The sequence below is a fragment of the Pantherophis guttatus genome, chromosome 3, assembly GCF_059756535.1.
Source record: "Pantherophis guttatus breed Tessera chromosome 3, ASM5975653v1, whole genome shotgun sequence".
NCBI classification, from domain to species: Eukaryota; Metazoa; Chordata; class Lepidosauria; order Squamata; family Colubridae; genus Pantherophis; species Pantherophis guttatus.
In genome coordinates, this window is record NC_142065.1 from 128,019,494 (window position 1) to 128,037,187 (window position 17,694).

General features: G+C 41.5%; 1 protein-coding gene across 2 annotated transcripts in view; it reads right to left on the reverse strand.

The window, feature by feature from the left end:
• The window catches only part of CTNNAL1 (catenin alpha like 1), a 66,136-nt gene that overhangs the window by 29,873 nt on the left and 18,569 nt on the right, over positions 1–17,694 (reverse strand). For both annotated transcript variants that reach the window (XM_034411845.3, XM_034411846.3), the window contains exons 2-4: positions 4,179–4,368; positions 1,847–2,034; positions 1,307–1,426 (exon numbers count right to left, since the gene is read on the reverse strand). In XM_034411845.3, coding sequence (XP_034267736.2) covers positions 1,307–1,426; positions 1,847–2,034; positions 4,179–4,368 — 498 coding nt within the window. The remainder of the gene's footprint in view (positions 1–1,306; positions 1,427–1,846; positions 2,035–4,178; positions 4,369–17,694) is intronic.

The following is a 17,694-nucleotide window of genomic DNA, read 5'->3' on the forward strand; positions in this document are numbered from 1 at the left end:
CGAAAAGTGCATCTGCCCTGGGAAGCCTTGTAAGCTGTTGCAGCCGCAGGCAAGCAGATGGTGGGAGGGAATGGGCAGCCAGCTGCAAAGTAAGACATCTCCCGAAAATAAGACCTAATGGGTCTTTTCATCCAAAAAAAATAGACCCGGTCTTATTTTCGGGGAAACATGGGTATCACTGTTTATTATAGTCATTGATGTTAATTTTGCCTAATTCTTAGAATTCCAAATAGAGTGAGAATGACATCTGAAATAGCTTCAGTCAGTAAAGGAGACATGTCTTATATCTCTGATTTAACAAAATAAAACATTCCACAGATATAACACAAACATTTTATTTTACAATATAGAAGTTACAGAGAAGGAATCCAAAAGATTTAACACTTTAGATGTAAGATAGATTTGGTTTCAACAGAATTAAAGGAGCTGTCTGCTAGTGTAGAACAATTAAGGGAATTGTTTGCTAATCTAGACCAGGAACAGGAAAAGTAACCATGCCTTTATACCACTTTCTTCAAGGTAGGTAGCAGCAGAGGGCAAGGCAACCATATGATATCTCCAAAAGATCTGGAACATCATTTTTTTTTGTTCCTTTTTGGAACTAGATGTGGGGCTTTCTCTTTGTTTAAGTAACATTAGTGTCTTATGCCTGTCAGAAACATCTCATTTTGCACAAAAATCAAGGTGCTTTTCTTCAGTATAGTAGTTTGCTTGCAAATTCTGGCAGGCAATCTTAGGTGCACAAGTGGGAAGCTACTTGCTGACTTCTGCCCATGGTCTACATGCTGAGGAAAAATTTCTGCTGACCCAGCAATCTATTTATGAACATTTTCCCACTGATGGTCAGTCAGCATTCCATACCACTCAGGCTATTGTGGGGGTTTTGTTTTTTAACGATGGCAGTTTTCCAGGGTATTTCTGCTTTATTTTTTTTCTTTTGTACTTTTGCAAATATTGGGTCATCCAAGACTGCCAGTACTTCACAGTTGGGAGGAAACACTGCTGCTGTGGCTCAATTAGGACAGATGCTGAGACTAAAAGTCCCAAGTATTACTAAAGTCAGTGGTATTCTGCCTTTTATGGTTATTAACCGTGACAGCTCAGATGGGATCTCACTGTTCAGAGGTACTTTTATGTCTTACAATACTTGATAAATTGCAGGTTGGATGCACACATTATAAACACCAATTGTAGTTTTTAACCAGATGACTATTTTTTCTGTAAGAAGGCAGAATTGAGAATTAAGTAATTTTTGCTAATGTTTTGTACAAAGCATTGAATGGATAGACTTTTATCTAGCACTTACATTTTGTCGCTCTCCAGTTAAATGGGCAAATTCCACCATTTCATTTCCAAATTGACTGAATATTTGCACAAATTCCTGAAAACTGCTTACTTTCTCTAACTGTTCCATTGTCATAAGGACCTGTCAAATATGTTGAAAAGAAACCATGAGTGATAGATCACTCACAAGACAAATTTAGAATTTCTCAAAATCAGTTCTTGTTTCTATTGTAAGATGCAACCAATTCTGCATGGCCATACAGTCAAGATTATTTATGTACTCTTTCAATACACAATGCAGTTTAACTTTATGTATTACTGGATGAAAGGCTTATTTATTGCTCCCATAATGGCTATACATATCTATAATGTATTATCTGACTAAAGTTTAGCACTTAGGTTTCCTATTAATAAGAAAATGTATGTATGTACACACAAATGCACACACAATGACCTTGGACTGAACTCAATGCCAGTTAAAAATATTAAATTATCATTCCATAATATACAATATAAAACTGTATGCAAAACGTACAACCGCTGTTCACAAAATCATAATTACCTTGTTTCTAGAAGCTATAATTTGCTTAATAACTATTATGTCAGCCAGAACTAATACTTTTGTAACTGAGGAAAGCAAGAGCCTCGCAGCCTTTATCACTCCTGTTTTGTCTGTAAAAATTGTTATCTGGCCATCAGATTCTGGACGATCCAAGGTTGCAATGTCTGTGAGGTGTGCAATGGTCTCACCTATAAGCAAAAAGTAGTTAGTTCAGCCTTGCTCTGAATACAAAATCAACTGGTAAAAACTGTATTTTACAAAAGAGAATATAGGCCAACATCAGTGGTGCAGCAAGAGAATTTTAAATTCTATGCATTATCTTTACCATGTGATGATGGTGATGGTTACCACAAGATGCAGTGCTGGCTACCAGCTTAACTGGCTTCAAAAAAGTGTTGGGCCAATTCAGGGAAATCATGGGGATCAGTAGTGATTAGCTTTGATGGCAGTGTAACTGCCTCTGTAGGCCACCTGCTGGAGACTAATGGGCTTCCTTGCGCAATCGGGGACCACTGCGGGACTTAATGGGCTACTGTCTGATACAGTAGGACATTGCTTATGTTCTAGAAGGAAGTAAGCGTGTTCATCTTTATTTTAAAACATTTTTAACTTGTCTTTTCTTCTTTTGATCCGGAATGACTAATAACAATAAGTTTAGTAGATAAAAACAAAGCTTCTATATTGTCATAGTGCTTGCTTTCCTTAAAAGCCCTTTGCTCATCTTGGAGGCTGAAACCACTTTCCTGGAGATTAGATCCCTAGCTATTCTTTAGCATAATAATTAATAATCTAAAACATATTAGGTAATGTCACTGCTTTAGTTTTCATAATCTTCTTCACTGATTATGATTTGGGGACCAAGCAAACTCATTAATATTACAGCATCATGAAGTGCGGAAATTTACTGAGTAAAACATAGGCATATAGATCTGTTTAATATACCATATTTTTCGGAGTATAAAACGCACTTCCCCCCCAAAAAAAGTGAGTGGAAATGTGTGTCTTATACAGCGAGTGTTGCAAAAGCCATGCCCACCCGCCGGCCCCCACCCTTCGGCCACTGCCTCCTAGCAATTTGCCTCCTTGCAGCAAACAGCGTGGTCAGATTCAGCACAGCCTGATTTAGCACGAGCAGCTGATTAGTGGTTAGATGTGGCTCCTGGAATAACTCCTATCAGCTATTTCAGGCTGCGGGGATCACCGCCACCCATCGGCGCTGGTGCCGCCCATCACCGCTGCCACCTATCGCCGCCTCTGCATGCCCCATTTTTGACCTCCGCACATCCCATTTTTGGCCTCCACGCGTTCCATTTTCGGCCTGTTCCAGGCGGCAGATAGGCGATCCCCACCGCCTGGAACGAGCCAAAAATGGGGTGCATGAATCACTGCAACTGTTAAGTTACTAACAGTTAGTTGTTAAGTGAATCTGGCTCCCCCATTGACTTTATCAGATGGTCGTGAAAGATGACGTGACCACAGGACACTGCAACCATCATAAATATGAGCCAGTAGCTAAGCATCTGAATTTTGATCAGGTGACTAAGGGGATGCTGCAATGGTTGTAAATGTGAAAAACTATGTCATTTTTTTCAGTGCCATTATAACTTCAAAAGTCATTAAATGAACTATTGTAAGTCAAGGACTACCTATATGTCTTAGTTACTCATTCTTATGCTTACAAAATATGGAGAACAGTGGTGTATCTTTTTTAATTGCCCTATCAATTAGTTCTTCTGCTGTAAACTTTCATATTTTGAGAAAGAAGGCTGTTGTAATCACCAAATGCTCCTCATTGAAAAGAATTTGGTCCCATTTTAAGCATGAAGCATCTAGAATACCTATCTCACATCACTCAATATTCTGAGACATTAGGAACTGCAATTCATGCTCCAAAGAACAAGAAATTCATAAAGTTACTGTTTTAAATCACAGCAGATATTTTTGAGAACCATGACTATTCCACCATTTCTTTGTGTTAATGCTTCCCTACTGAATGCCACAGATCAACAGTACCCTGTTTCCCCGAAAATAAGACATCCCCTGATAAAGCAATAAGGCCAAGTGTTTATTTCAGGGTTCAAAAAAATATAAGACAGGGTCTTATTTTCGGGGAAACATGGTAGGAGTTAATGCAATTTCAACAAGACTGGAGATCTGATCTAAAATAATATCCTGTGGTATTTCTCCACACATTTAAGATATTAAAATGCAGGTCTTTGTTGCAGGTAAATTCAAGATGAGAAGGATTTACTAAATCCAAAAGAATAGAAGGCAGCAGGTATTTTTATAACAAATGATGCCCTGCTTCTCAGGTTCATAAACTTTCACCTACCTGCTTGCTTTGCTTCAGTGCAGGCTGCCTTCATTTCTTCTTTCAGCTCTTGGTTTTCATTGGCTATAGCTTCACCCACCATGACAAATTTTCCAACAGCTAGGTTAACCGCTTGGCCCACCTGTTGGACTGCTTTCAATGTCTTATACGACTTCTTTGGTTTATCCTTATGGTTAATCAGAGTTGTTATCTAAAAACAGAAACAGATGACAGCCAAAACCATGTATTAATCTGTATTCCATTCAAAACAATACCTGAATAAGAGATTGTGAAACCCCTTTCCTCTCACTTTCCTATGTTTGGCCAGTGTTAGGGTATGTTCTTCTTTTAATTTTACTTAAATGTTCCTTTTTAGTTCCTTTGAGGTCTTTTAATTTTTGTTATTTGAATAATGTATGCAATGTTTATACATCAAAATTCACTTTCTCACCACCCTAATGCCTTTCCTTGTGTGAGGGAGTACAGAGAGTTCAGGCAGAACCCAGCTGACAGAAAAAAAAAATCAATCAACATTCAATTAAAATTCCAAGTCTGATAAGCAGAGCAGAAAGCAATATAAAACAAAATAAACCAAAATAAAAGTAATTGCTAAGTAAAAAGATATTTATAAAATGTGCTCGGGAGTACCTGTAAAAGGGTGCTTCTGTATTCGCATCTTAATTTCACCCTACCCCCTTCCTGCCAGGTCTAAAATGATTGGTAATATATATCTGCAGATGAACTTCCACAGACTGGCCTCGGTCTTAATCTATTCTGAGTGCTAAACAGACAACATTTGGGGAAGGCAGATTTACATTAGGGACTATGTTATAGTGCTGCAGCATCTGCATTTGTGCCTTTCACTGATTTTAAGGGTTTATTCAACTTGATTTTCAGGATTAGACCGTGGCACAAATTTAGAACTAGCACAATTGATAAATGTCTGCTTCTACTGTGTTTCCCTGTCTTATATTTTTTTGAACCCTGAAATAAGCGCTTGGCCTTATTGCCATGCGCTCAAAAGCCCAATTGGGCTTATTATCAGGGGATGTCTTATTTTGGGGAAAACAGGGTACTAATATCTAGAATGTATAAAGTTGCAAGAATGAAAGTCAGGTCCAGTGACCAAGGACATAAGACGAAAGAAATACCAATGAATACAGGAGTAAAACAGGATTGTGTAGTACCTCCAGCACGGTTTAATGTATACATGAATTCACTTGTGGCTAGTTTAAACAGCCTAGACTTTCATCCTCCTACACTGGGCTAATGGTGTATGAAATTACTATTCTATGGTAATGATGTGGTAGCTTTGTTCTAATCGTGGTAAAATATTCCAAATCTAAAATACCTGTATTTTCCAAACTTCCCAAGACACAGAACTGCAAACAGGAGGGCATACCATCAAACAAATCAGAACTTTTAAATACTTAGATTTTCCAAACTTCTGGAGCCTAAAATGCCCTTTCTACGTATCCCAAAGGGCAGAAATTGGACTCGGCTATATAAGCTTTCTATTTTACTCAAGATAAATAGTTCATTCCAACTGTTGTTAAATACTTTACAGTTAAGGCTTGCACCAAATTATTGTGGTGGGTTCAATTGGATCCATACAGCAAAATAGCAATAAAGCGCTCCATGGCTTAGGGCCAGGGTATTTACGAGACCGCCTGCTGCTACCGATAACCTCCCACCGGCCAATACGCTCTCACAGAGAGGGCCTCCTCAGGGTGCCGTCGGTCAAGCAATGTCGGCCGGCGGCCCCCAGGGGGAGAGCCTTCTGTGGGAGCACCCGCCCTCTGGAACGAGCTACCTCCCGGAATACGGCTGATTCCGGATCTCCGCACTTTCCGTAAGGCCTGAAGACGTTTTTATTTCAGCAAGCCGGCCTGGCCTGAATAGGTTTTATGGGTTAGTTTTTTAATTGTATTGCTAGGGGTTTTAAATTGGGGCGGCCGTTTAATTTAATTTATTTTTAATTATTTTAACTTTTATATTGTGTTATTTTAATTCTCGGCTGTTCACCGCCCTGAGTCCCTTCGGGGAGAAGGGCGGGATATAAATTTAATAAAAATTAAAAATAATAAAAAATAAAAAATAAAAGAGAAAGTTCAATCCAGGGCTATCAAACTCATCTGGCCCGTGGGGCAGTCATGGAAATGGCGAATGACTGGCCTGCAGTCCTCTGCCAGTGAAAATGGAGCTTGGAAGGGTCGTGCTCAAGGGGAGGGTGAGGGGGGGCATTTTCGCTGGCAGAGGGCTAGCAAAACAAACTAAAAGCAAAACAAAACAATGGAGAAATGTTTTGCATTTGAGCATCCAAGAAGGGACAGGAAAGGAGAAAGGGAAAAAGGAAAGACAAATTAAAAGGAAAGATGGGAAGAGAGCAAGGAAGGAAAAAAGAAGGGAAGAAGGGAAGAAAGAAGGAAGGAGAATGAAGAGGGAAGGAAAAAGAAGAAAAGGAAGGCAGGGAGGGAGGGAAGAAAGGAAGTCCTGCCTTAGCACTTGATCACCAGCTGATGGCAAGATTCCTCTGGAGGACAAGGATTTGGAGTTCTCCCTGGTGTAGCCTTCTTCCTCTGGAGACAATGAATCCCCCCCAGCCAGGGGTGAAATCCACTTACCTTCGCTACTGATTTACAAATGGGAGCGCGCTCATGCTCGCTTACAACACCGCTGCGCATGCGCAGGACCTTCAGAGCAGGGGTGAAAGGCTCCCGGTTCGGACCGGATCACCCAATCCGGTAGCGATGGAGGTGGGTTGGTTCGGAGGTGGGTAGCAAAAATCCCTGCCCCCTCCCCCATGCCCAGCTGAGCCGCACAATCATTAGAGGCTTTTCTTACATTTAAAAGCATTTTTTCTACAACCTCTTCCGCTGAAAAAATGCTTTTAAAAATAAAAAAACCCAAGCCTCTGATGATCGTGCGGCTCAGCTGGGATTGTCAAAGGCTTTTAAAAGCATTTTTTCTACAACCTCTTCAGAGATTGTAGAAAAAATGCTTTTAAAAGCCTCTGGTGTTCCCAGCTGTGTTGCCTGATTGGCAGAGGTTTTTTTTCTTTTAAATGCCTCTGATGATCCAAGCTGAGTTGCCTGATCAGCAGAGGCTTTTTTTCTTTTAAATGCCTCTGATGATCCAAGCTGAGTTGCCTGATCGGCAGAGGCTTTTTTTCTTTTAAAAGCCTCTGACAATCCAAGCTGAGTTGCCTGATTGGCAGAGGCATTTAAAAGAAAAAAAGCCTCTGCCGATCAGGCAACTCATCTGGAATCGTCAGAGCCTTTTGAAAGCATTTTTTTACAACCTCTTCGCTGAAGAGGTTGTAGAAAAAATGGTTTTAAAAGTTAAAAAAAAAATTGCCCATGCCCACCCAGTTACATTACCCCCCACCACGCCACGCCCACAGAACGAGTAGTAACAAATTTTAGATTTCACCACTGCTTCAGAGCGTCAAAAACGGGACTTGATGATGTCCGGGCGGGGCGTCCCACCTCCAGCGCTACCGGTTTGCCTAAGCTGGATAGAACCGGCTGCATTTCACCACTGCCCCCAGCCCTGCCCAGGGCCACCACAGGTTTCCCCAACACGAGTGATGTCGGGCTGGCCACACACACACATGGCCACATCCCCTGCCCCTCCCAGGTCAAACACAACCCTGATGCGGCCCTCAATGAAATCTAGTTTGACAACCTGGGTCCAATCCAAATTTTCGAGACAGATTTCCAGGTCTCTCACTGTGTCCCAAATATGGTGCTCTAGAAAAAAGCAGATCACTAGAATCTGGCCTTTGGATTATAATTGTAACTGCTGGCTGAAATGATTACATGATCCAGTTGGGTTTGGCCTTTAATTATAGTAGACATTTTTTACTCCATCTAGTAAAAAAAATCCTATCCAGGTAATTATATTTCTACAGCTTTTCTTGGGATACCCTTTTTACCAGTGGAGTTAGAACAAGCCAATTCAATTTTGAAACAAAGAAATTTAAACATAGAAGATCAATTGGATTATGCAGCTTGTCCCCATTATATATTTATTAACAACCTATTTACTACAAATCAGCCAGTGACCCAGACAACATCAGTTTCAAAATTCAGACGAGCATTATCCTTAACTCATTGCAAGGCATATTCCATGACAATCTTGAAAGGGTAATATTCTTATACCATACGAAACAAAGGTGTGGGTTATTTTGAGCATTTGTCATACTTGTCTTTTTCCCAAATTGAGACGTTTTTATTCTATTACATGCTAAGTATTTCTTCTCCACCTTTATCTCTGTCTTCTGCTGCATAATTGTCCTGCTGTGCTACTTTCTACGTCTATGAAACTTCTTCTGTTTTTAAAATATGTAAGAATATTTAATAATGCCATTCCCCCACTTTCCCATAATACGAAATTATACTGTTAAACTCCACTAACCCATTTTGCTGTAAGAAATATCAAACTAGGAATCTGGGGAAGCAAAACATTGTAAGAATGTCAGACTCAATGAGACAAATTACTGTGTCTCAAATGTATGGCATCCAGAATAACACAACAAGGTTGTCAAAAGTGAGCACAATACAGTGGTGTTCCTGAAGCTGTTAAGAACTGCCTCTGTGAATCTTCTGAGTGAGACACAGCCAGGACTCAGAGATAAAACTTCTCCAAAATCCTGATAATGGAAAACCAGACAAAATAGGAAACAATCTAGTTTTGGAAAGCTCTGTAGCAATCTCAACTAAAAACTAATATAAATACTGGGTGGATAAAAGAATTAGTCGCTTGTGGCTATGTAATGACTCTAAGATGATCCCTCTTTTTACTCCTCCCCCTGGCTCTGCTAGTCCTTCTCCTACAATAATCAAATGTGTGGAAACAACTAATGTAATCGAAATGTTTATAGAAAAAATAATGAAGCAGTGGAAGACAGACTTTGTGGTTGGAAATGAAAAAAACCATACCAAAATTAGGAGAGGTAAATTCCAGAGTGACTCATTATCAACTCTTATTATGTGTCATTGCTATGATCCCACTTTCAGTGATTTTGAAAAAACAAATGTTGGCTATCAAATGCCAAAAAGTGCAAATAAAACCTTACAGTTGATTTATATGGATCACCTAAAGGTTTATTGAAAATCAAAACTTGAAATTAAGTCATTGACAAATATTGTAAGAATTTTTAGCACAGAATTTGGCCTAGAGAAACATGCTACAGCAGCAATAAATCAGGGTAAAATCACAAACTTATATATTTGTCACCACATTTGTTAAATTTGTTATATTTGTCACCACATTTGTTCACTCAGGGCGGTGAACAGCCAGGATTAAAATACATAAAATATGAAAATTAAAATAAGTTAAAACATAATTAAATCCATTTGGCTTCCCCAATTTAAAACCCCTTACCCATAAAACAATTAAAAATTTTAAGCCAGCCCAGCTTGCTGAAAGAAGAAGGTCTTCAGAGCCTGGCGGAAAGTACGGAGGTCCGGGATCAATCGTATCCCTGGGGATAGCTTGTTCCAGAGGGCGGGTGCCCCCACAGAAAAGGCTCTCCCCGAGGGTCGCCAGTCGACATTGCTTGATCGATGGCACCCTGAGGAGACCCTCTCTGTGGGAGCGTATTGGTCGGTGGGAGGTTGTCGGTGGCAGAAGGTGGTCTCGTAGGTACCTAGGCCCTAAGCCATGGAGCGCTGGGCAGGAAGACTGAAAGACCTTTGCTTTCTATATTCCTAAAGTGTGGCTGATTGAACCAGTTTGGTGTAGTGGTTAAGGCAAGAGGCTAGAAATTGGGAGACTACGAGTTCTAGTCCCACCTTAGGCATGAAGTCAGCAGGGTGACCTTGGGCCAGTCACTCTTTCTCAGTATAGGAAGGCTGCAATGGCAAACCACCTCTGAAATCTTTCCAAGAAAACTACATGGTTGAAGAGACAAATCCTTAATGGAAAGGCTATACATTCCCCAAGAGGACACACTAGTTCAGAGGTCTTCAAACTTGGCAGCTTTAAGATTTGTGGACTTCAACTCCCAGAAGTTGAAGTCCACAAGTCTTAAAGCTACCAAGTTTGAAGACATCTTTTTTTTTTTAATTTGATTTATATGCCGCCCTTCTCCGGGGACTCAGGGCGGTTTACAATGCGTTAAGCAATAGCCTTCATACTTTTGTATATTTATACAAAGTCAGCTTATTGCCCCCACAAACTGGGTCCTCAATTTACCTACCTTAGAAAGGATGGAAGGCTGAGTCAACCTTGAGCCTGGTGAGATTCTGTTATGAAATGGGGCTGAGGGGTACCCCGGACCGTGAACCAGCTCATGAGTAAACACACTGAGACTGAAATAATTCTGACAGAGGCGTCTTGTGTAAAAATATAATTTACTTTAAAACATTTAAAAAGCACTATGTCTTTAAGAAAGCACATTAAAAACAAAGTCTTATCTGGGTATGTGAAGCAAGGCTATCTCCCTAGATCCCTCTCCACAATACCGAAACAGTTCACAAAAGAATAAAGCTAGCATGAAGGTAAGCAGCTTCGGAGTCGATACATCATCAAGGCAATCCAAGTGGGGGCAGCACAAACTTCACAGCTAAAAGTCACCTGAAGTAAAAACAGTTCAAACAGCAAACATTGCTTGAAGCTTGTGGGAGGAAAAAGGTCCAGCAGCAGTCCCGATGATAGCTTGCGTGCTTCAAAACAGCAAAAGGCAAGCATCCGTGGAAGTTTCTCTGCAACGGCGTCTGGAGTCCTTATCTGCATTCTTCTCCCATCTGCGGCGTTGCACTAAGCTTCCTGCAGGAGCTGTGCATTTAGGCCTAAACCAGGAGTCTAGGCCCGAGTAGCAAGCAAAAAGGTCCTTGCTTATATAGGGAGTTAACCTGCAATTAACTAGGGCGGGGAAGGCTTGCAGGTAATTGCCAACAGGAGATGGGTTGATTGAAACCATACTGTTTGTGAGTAGGCAGGTAGCCACAGCAATCCTGGAAACACTCGTGACAGATTCGAACTTACAGTAATTGCAGACAGCTGGTGTTAATCACAATGCTATCAGTCTGCTGAGCCACCAGGCCCTTTGCACTAGTTCATGACAGGAGATTCAGTGTGACTGGTGGCAGCCTATTTATTAGAGAACCCTTGGAAGGAGGGGTTTGCCAATGAGATTTTTAATTATACCGTCTCTTTAATTGAAACAAAGACCATCCTTTAGGAATGTTGTTATCTGCCATAACATTTATCAATATTTTGCTGCCTCAAGCTGTTTTTAAATGCAAAAAGCTATCAAATTCATTGAAAGGTGTGGTAGATTCTTTCTGTAAAGTAATATTAAATAGGTATTACTGCCACAGGGAGAAAAATGTGCAGGCCTGAGGCATATGTTTTTATATGTTCCCTGGGACTCCCTCTAATATGATTGCAAAAATATATAGCAGTTCCCTTTTGGGAAGCAGATATAATTGTTCTGTGCATTTGGCCCCACCAAAAACTTAACTGCTGCCCTTGTCTCCAAAAGGTTGTCCATTCAATTTAAAACCCACCTTTCTACTCAGGACCATAATTACAATAACCCCTACATTAACAGGGTTAATTATTTTTTAAGAAACATATCTGTAAATCTTGTTTAGACAAGTACAGAATTGGATTATTTTGTTTCAAATTATAAAGACACTCTCAAGACAATCCAATTTGTCTGACAACAATATGAAGATGCTTTGCTGTTATTTTCTGGACCCCCTCCCCCAACAAATACTCAGTCTCGCTTACAACTCTGGAAAATTGAAGCAGTCCTTCATTCAAATACTAACATGGGCTGATCAACTGAAATCAGGGAAGGTTGGCTAGTCTCTGGCACCTCTGGGGCACGTATTTATATTTAAGATGTTTTTCTGGAACAATGAGTAACAAAAGCAATCAGGGTACATTGTTTGCATTGAACTAAAAGTGGGCATGCTTGCCCCTAGCACCGGAACTTTCCATTTCATCTAATGACAATAGCCACTGCCTTAGAATTGGATCCTGTGATCATGCATTCGTTATCCTGAGGGTACTTATATTGTCCTTGAAAAGACGTTTGGACATGGGAGTTCAGTTTCACTAACCTCTTAAATCCTTCTTTCATCTTTTCTAAACAGCTCCAGTGAGAAATGAGCAATAGTGCATTGCTGATGCTTGCATTTATCTGTATTTATCTTTTCCTATTTCAGAGGGCTGTAGCCGAGTTTGTGCATTTGTTAGAAATAAGTGCAAGGCAACAACAGTATTATTGGAGTCAGTCTGTGTTATAAGGCAACATCTTGTTCAGCATGCCTATCTTCAAATGGGGACCAGCAAAATATCCTTCTATAACTCACAAATGCAACAATAATCTTTCATTATTTATTGCCCCAAACAAGTAGAATTAGATTCATTAAAAGAACTTCATTTAAGAATTCATAACAGAAACTACTGATATACCTATAATCCAAAAATATGTCTATTGTTTTTTTTAAAAAAGAAAAGCATTTAAATGTCCTATCAATGCTATTTTTGAGGCAATTACTTCCTAATGTGTTTCACGGATATTAAAACAATTACGCAAAACAATCTCCTCATGGACAATATAATAATAATACTAAATGCAACAAGTGGACATTATACTTTACATATATACATTTTTAATTATTTCTGTTTATAATGAACTGGGGCTGAATTTCAGCATAATCGAATTCAGCATTCAATAAAAGCTTATCTGAGATTACGTTCTCTCTTTTTCACATTCATACACACATAGACTTACTTCATTATTTTTACAAATCACCTGACCTGTTTCTAATCACATATTCTGTCCATGGACCTGAAAAAAAAAAGATTTCTTGGTGCTCATAACTGAAACCCAAGTTACATTATAGACACAGTGAATCAAATTATGCCTGAAGCGCCCACTTTCAAAAACATATATATTATGCATAACAGCCATTTGAAAGATGGCTGTTTCAATTTCAAATTCAAATTTCTGAATAGAGTCAAAGTTCACCAGAGTTCCATTCTTCATTATCCTCCAAGGAATGTGTCAATCAACAGGTAAAATGTTATCTTCACAAAATTTACATCTATAAGTTACATTTCCTTTTTTCTAAAATACTAATTCTTTAGATATATAAAGAACTGCCAAGTACCAAATTATTTTATGTATCAAAACTGAACAGAGCTCATAGTTCTCCTATTTAAAAACCAATGGCTATGCTTCCTAGCCTTATTCATTTCACATTACAGTTTTAGTCACAGAAGATATTTTTTCTTGCTACTCTCTTTGAAAATTATCCAGCATTTTAGAATAAATCTATATCTGCTAAATCAGTAAATTTAAATGTACTTTCTCCCCTTAAACTTGCAGTTAATCCAGTCTGATTCTATATTGCTATCAGGATACATAGAACACTTATTTTTCCCTCAAAATGCTGCATTGAATTTGAAACTATGCAGTTCTTCCAAAGAATAATATACAATACAAATTTGGAATTACTAAGGCACTGGATTTAGTTCTTAATCAACATGCTGATGGGTCAGGTAGATTTCTTTAAGCTCGCTGAGTTATTTTAAAAGGTATTAACTGCAGAACCCAGAAGTCCACCAAGTACAGAATGATAGTTTGGTAGAAAGTAGAAGAACATAAAATGAATTCACTTTATAATTTTTCACATATATATCCTATCCTATATATCCTATCCAATTGCTTGATTGTTTTTTGCCGCTATTAGCCATCCTGTTGTTATTATTACAAGAAAATCAAAACCTATTGCTACCTACTACAAATTATCCATAGTCTTATTAGTATTGATAGTAGTACGGTAGTAGCTGTCTTTCTTCTGCTTGGTGACCTTAGAAATGGACTTTGATACATAACTGAATGGAAAACCATCTGCCTCTTTTAAAGTTTCAAGTTTCCATAAAAATACAGATGTCACTTGTTATTTTCTGGCAACACCTAACCAAATGTGCCCAGATCATCTTTTTAATAAGGAACACTGTGCCTCAAAACCAAAAGTTCTATCTAATTAGATAAAATGCATTTTAATTGTTTTTTAATTTGGAGTTGTATTGTTTTTGTTTTTTCTTCCTTTAGCCTGTTTCCCTAACAAACTGCTTTTTTATTCTTTGACAATTGGCTCTGTCATTTTAAAAGTTCATTTATCACACAGAAAACCTTTTCTTTCTTGGCTTCATTATTGTCAAATTATCCCTTCTATTCTCCTCTATTTTACAAACAAGTTTTGTATCTTCTAGACCTGTGATGGCGAACCTATGGCACACGTGCCACAGGTGGCACGCGGAGCCATATCGGTGGGCACGCAAGTTCAGCTCCAGCGCACATGCATGCGCTGTCCAGCTAATTTTCAGGCCTTCTGGGCCCACCAAAAGACGGGAAACAGTCTGTTTCTGGCCTCCGGAGGGCCCCCAGGGGGTGGGGAAGGCCGTTTTCATTCTTCCCAGGCTCCTAGAAAGCCTCTGGAGCCTGGGGAGGGCGAAAAACGGGCCTACCGGGCCCACCATGCCATCACGTGCCAAAAGTGGGGGACCACGGGGTGGTTGTGCACGGGGGGTGGCGCATAGAATTATGGGTGTGGGCACGTGTTCACACAACCCCCCGCACTCCCCCCACTTTTGGCACGCGATGGCAAAAAGGTTAGCCATCACTATTCTAGACTCTAAGCAAATTCTCCCCACCCACCCCCACCCCAGGTTTGGGCTGACAGGAGAAAACTCCACCAGACTTATAGACTGTAAGTAAATCAGGAAGTTTGATCTGATTAGTGGAAACCTGTTACGATTATTTTTGAGGAAGAACTTGTAAAATAAGATACTAAACTTGAAAGTCATCCCTCTTCCCTTGTCTCTAACAAGAAACTACTTCAAATTAGCAAGAACTATTTCAGATCTCTAGAAGAAATATTTATACTATAATAGTCTTCTACTTACAACCAAAATTGGGATCAGAATATTGGTTATAAGTCATGTAAATCGAGGCACCCACATAATGAGACCCAAATAGTCACATAATTGTGACTATTTTTACAGCAGTGCAAAGCAAATCATGCAATTGTAACTGCGATGGCATTCTCTTGAATGGTGGGGGTTTTTTGCCAGAAACCAGCAAAAAAGTTGCAAATCACAGTCATGTGACCATGGGATGCAGCAACAAGTTGGAAATGGTCGTTGCTTACCTGAACGACCCTTTTATCCTCGCTGTGAAGACACTCCTCAGACTGGGTATATATCACTCCTATTTGTACAGCTGAGTGTCAATCAAAATCCCTCTGGAGCTGGATCCACCTCACTTCCTGCTCCTTCCTCAGACTTTTCACGAAGACACTTGGTCCAAGAGCATTAGGACTGTCACGAAGACACACCACCGGATAGCCGAACAGGAAGCAGACAGCTACAGAGGGAAAGAAAAGCAGACCCCCACCAAGGCCAGACCCGGCGAAGATCAGGGAGGGACGGAGTGTCTTCACAGCGAGGATAAAAGGGTCGTTCAGGTAAGCAACGACCATTTTCCTCCTCGCTGTTCAGACACTCCTCAGACTGGGACATACCCAAGTTGGAGGAGAAAAGGGAGGGAACTAAGCCGAAGACTGGCCTTGTGGAGAGATTACAGCCTGTAATACCCTTCTGCCAAAGGCAGCATCTGCAGAGGCAAACTTATCTAGCCTATAGTGACTTACAAAGGAAGAAAGGGAAGACCATGTGGCCGCCCGGCAAATATCATCTACTGAAGCCTGGGTAGCCCAAGCCGCTGAAGTTGCGGCGCTACGAGTAGAATGGGGCAGTATACCACCCGGGACAGGGGCCTCCTTTAAGTCATATGCCTTAGATAAACAGGCTTTGAGCCACCTGCCTACTGTAGTCGAAGAGACCTTCTGACCCAGGGAGGAGGGAAGGAAGGACACCAATAGAGCCTCAGTCTTGCGAAAGGGGGCAGTCCTTTTGAGATATCTTCTCAATGCCCGTCGTACATCCAAAGTATGCCATCGCTTCTCAGCAGGATGACGCGGGTTCGGGCAGAAGTTAGGCAAGACGAGTTCTTGGGCTCGATGAAAACGAGTGTTCACTTTGGGAACAAAAGCCGGGTCGAGGCGTAGAACAACCCGGTCAGGATAGAAGACGCAGAAATCACTCCTCATGGACAAAGCAGCAATTTCGGATACTCTGCGCGCCGAAGTTATTGCCAACAAAAAGGCCATCTTTAAAGACAAGTAGTGTAGGCTGGACGAAGCAATGGGTTCGAACGGTGGACCCGTTAAGGCCTGCAACACTAAGGTAAGGTCCCAAGTGGGGTAGCGGTGAATCGGCGGCGGCCGCAAGTTTGAGACCCCTTGGAGAAAGGAACGGATTCTGGGGTCCTGAGACAAAGGAACAAGAGCTTCCCCTGACAGGACAGTGGCCAGAGCCGCCACCTGTCGGCGTAGAGTTGCGGGAGCCAGGCCCCTGGAGAATCCCGCATGCAGAAAACACAGAATGTCCGGAACAGATGCAGTTGTGGGATCTACGTGATGATCCCCGCACCATCTCGTGAAGGCAGCCCATGAGGCATTATAAATACGAATTGTTGATGGTCTTCGAGCTGCCTGAATAATGGAGATAACGTCGTCAGACAAATTGTCCTTGATGAGCTTTATGCGCTCAAATGCCACACGGCTAATCGAAGCCATTCTGGTTCCGGATGACGGATGGCTCCTTGAGTTAGTACTATCTTGTCGGGTGGAATCCTCCACGGTGATTCGACCGATAAGTTCTTGAGGTCAGCGAACCACTCTCGACGGGGCCAATACGGCGCTACCAGTAGAAGGTTCGCCCATTCTTGAATGACCTTTCGCACGACCTTGGAGATGACCGGAAGGGGGGGAAGGCGTAAAGAAGGCCCCGGGGCCACTGACTTCGAAGAGCATCCAGCCCCTCCTCTGCTGGACATGGGTAGCGGGAAAAGAATCTCGGCAATTGGGTGTTCTGAGCCGTCGCAAACAGGTCCACTAGGGGAAGGCCGAACCTCCTGGACAGGTCCTGGAACAGGCCGGGGTCCAACCTCCACTCGGCGTGATCTATTTGGTCTCTGCTGAGCCAATCTGCTTCTCGATTGAGAGTCCCCGAAATGTGTTCGGCTTTTATCGACGAGAGATGGAGCTCCACCCATGACAGGAGACGCTCCGCCTCCTGCATTAGTGCCCAGGAGCGGGTCCCCCCTTGTTTGTTGATATGGGCCTTGGTGGCCACATTGTCCGTTAGAATCAGAAGGTCCTGGCGATATACAAGGCGTTTGAAGTGTATCAGGGTGAGTCGGACCGCTCTGAGCTCTAGCCAATTTATATTGTGCAGCTTTTCCGTCGACGACCAGGCACCTTGGGCTAGCTGACGGTTGAGGTGAGCCCCCCAGCCTCGCAGACTTGCGTCCGTGGTCAACACCATCCGAGCTGGTTCCAGAAAGGGGGAACCCTTGTTGAGGGCCGGAGACAGCCACCACCTCAGGGAAAGGCGAACGGGAGCTGGAACCTTTACCTTGAGAAGAGACTCTGCTCGACCTTGT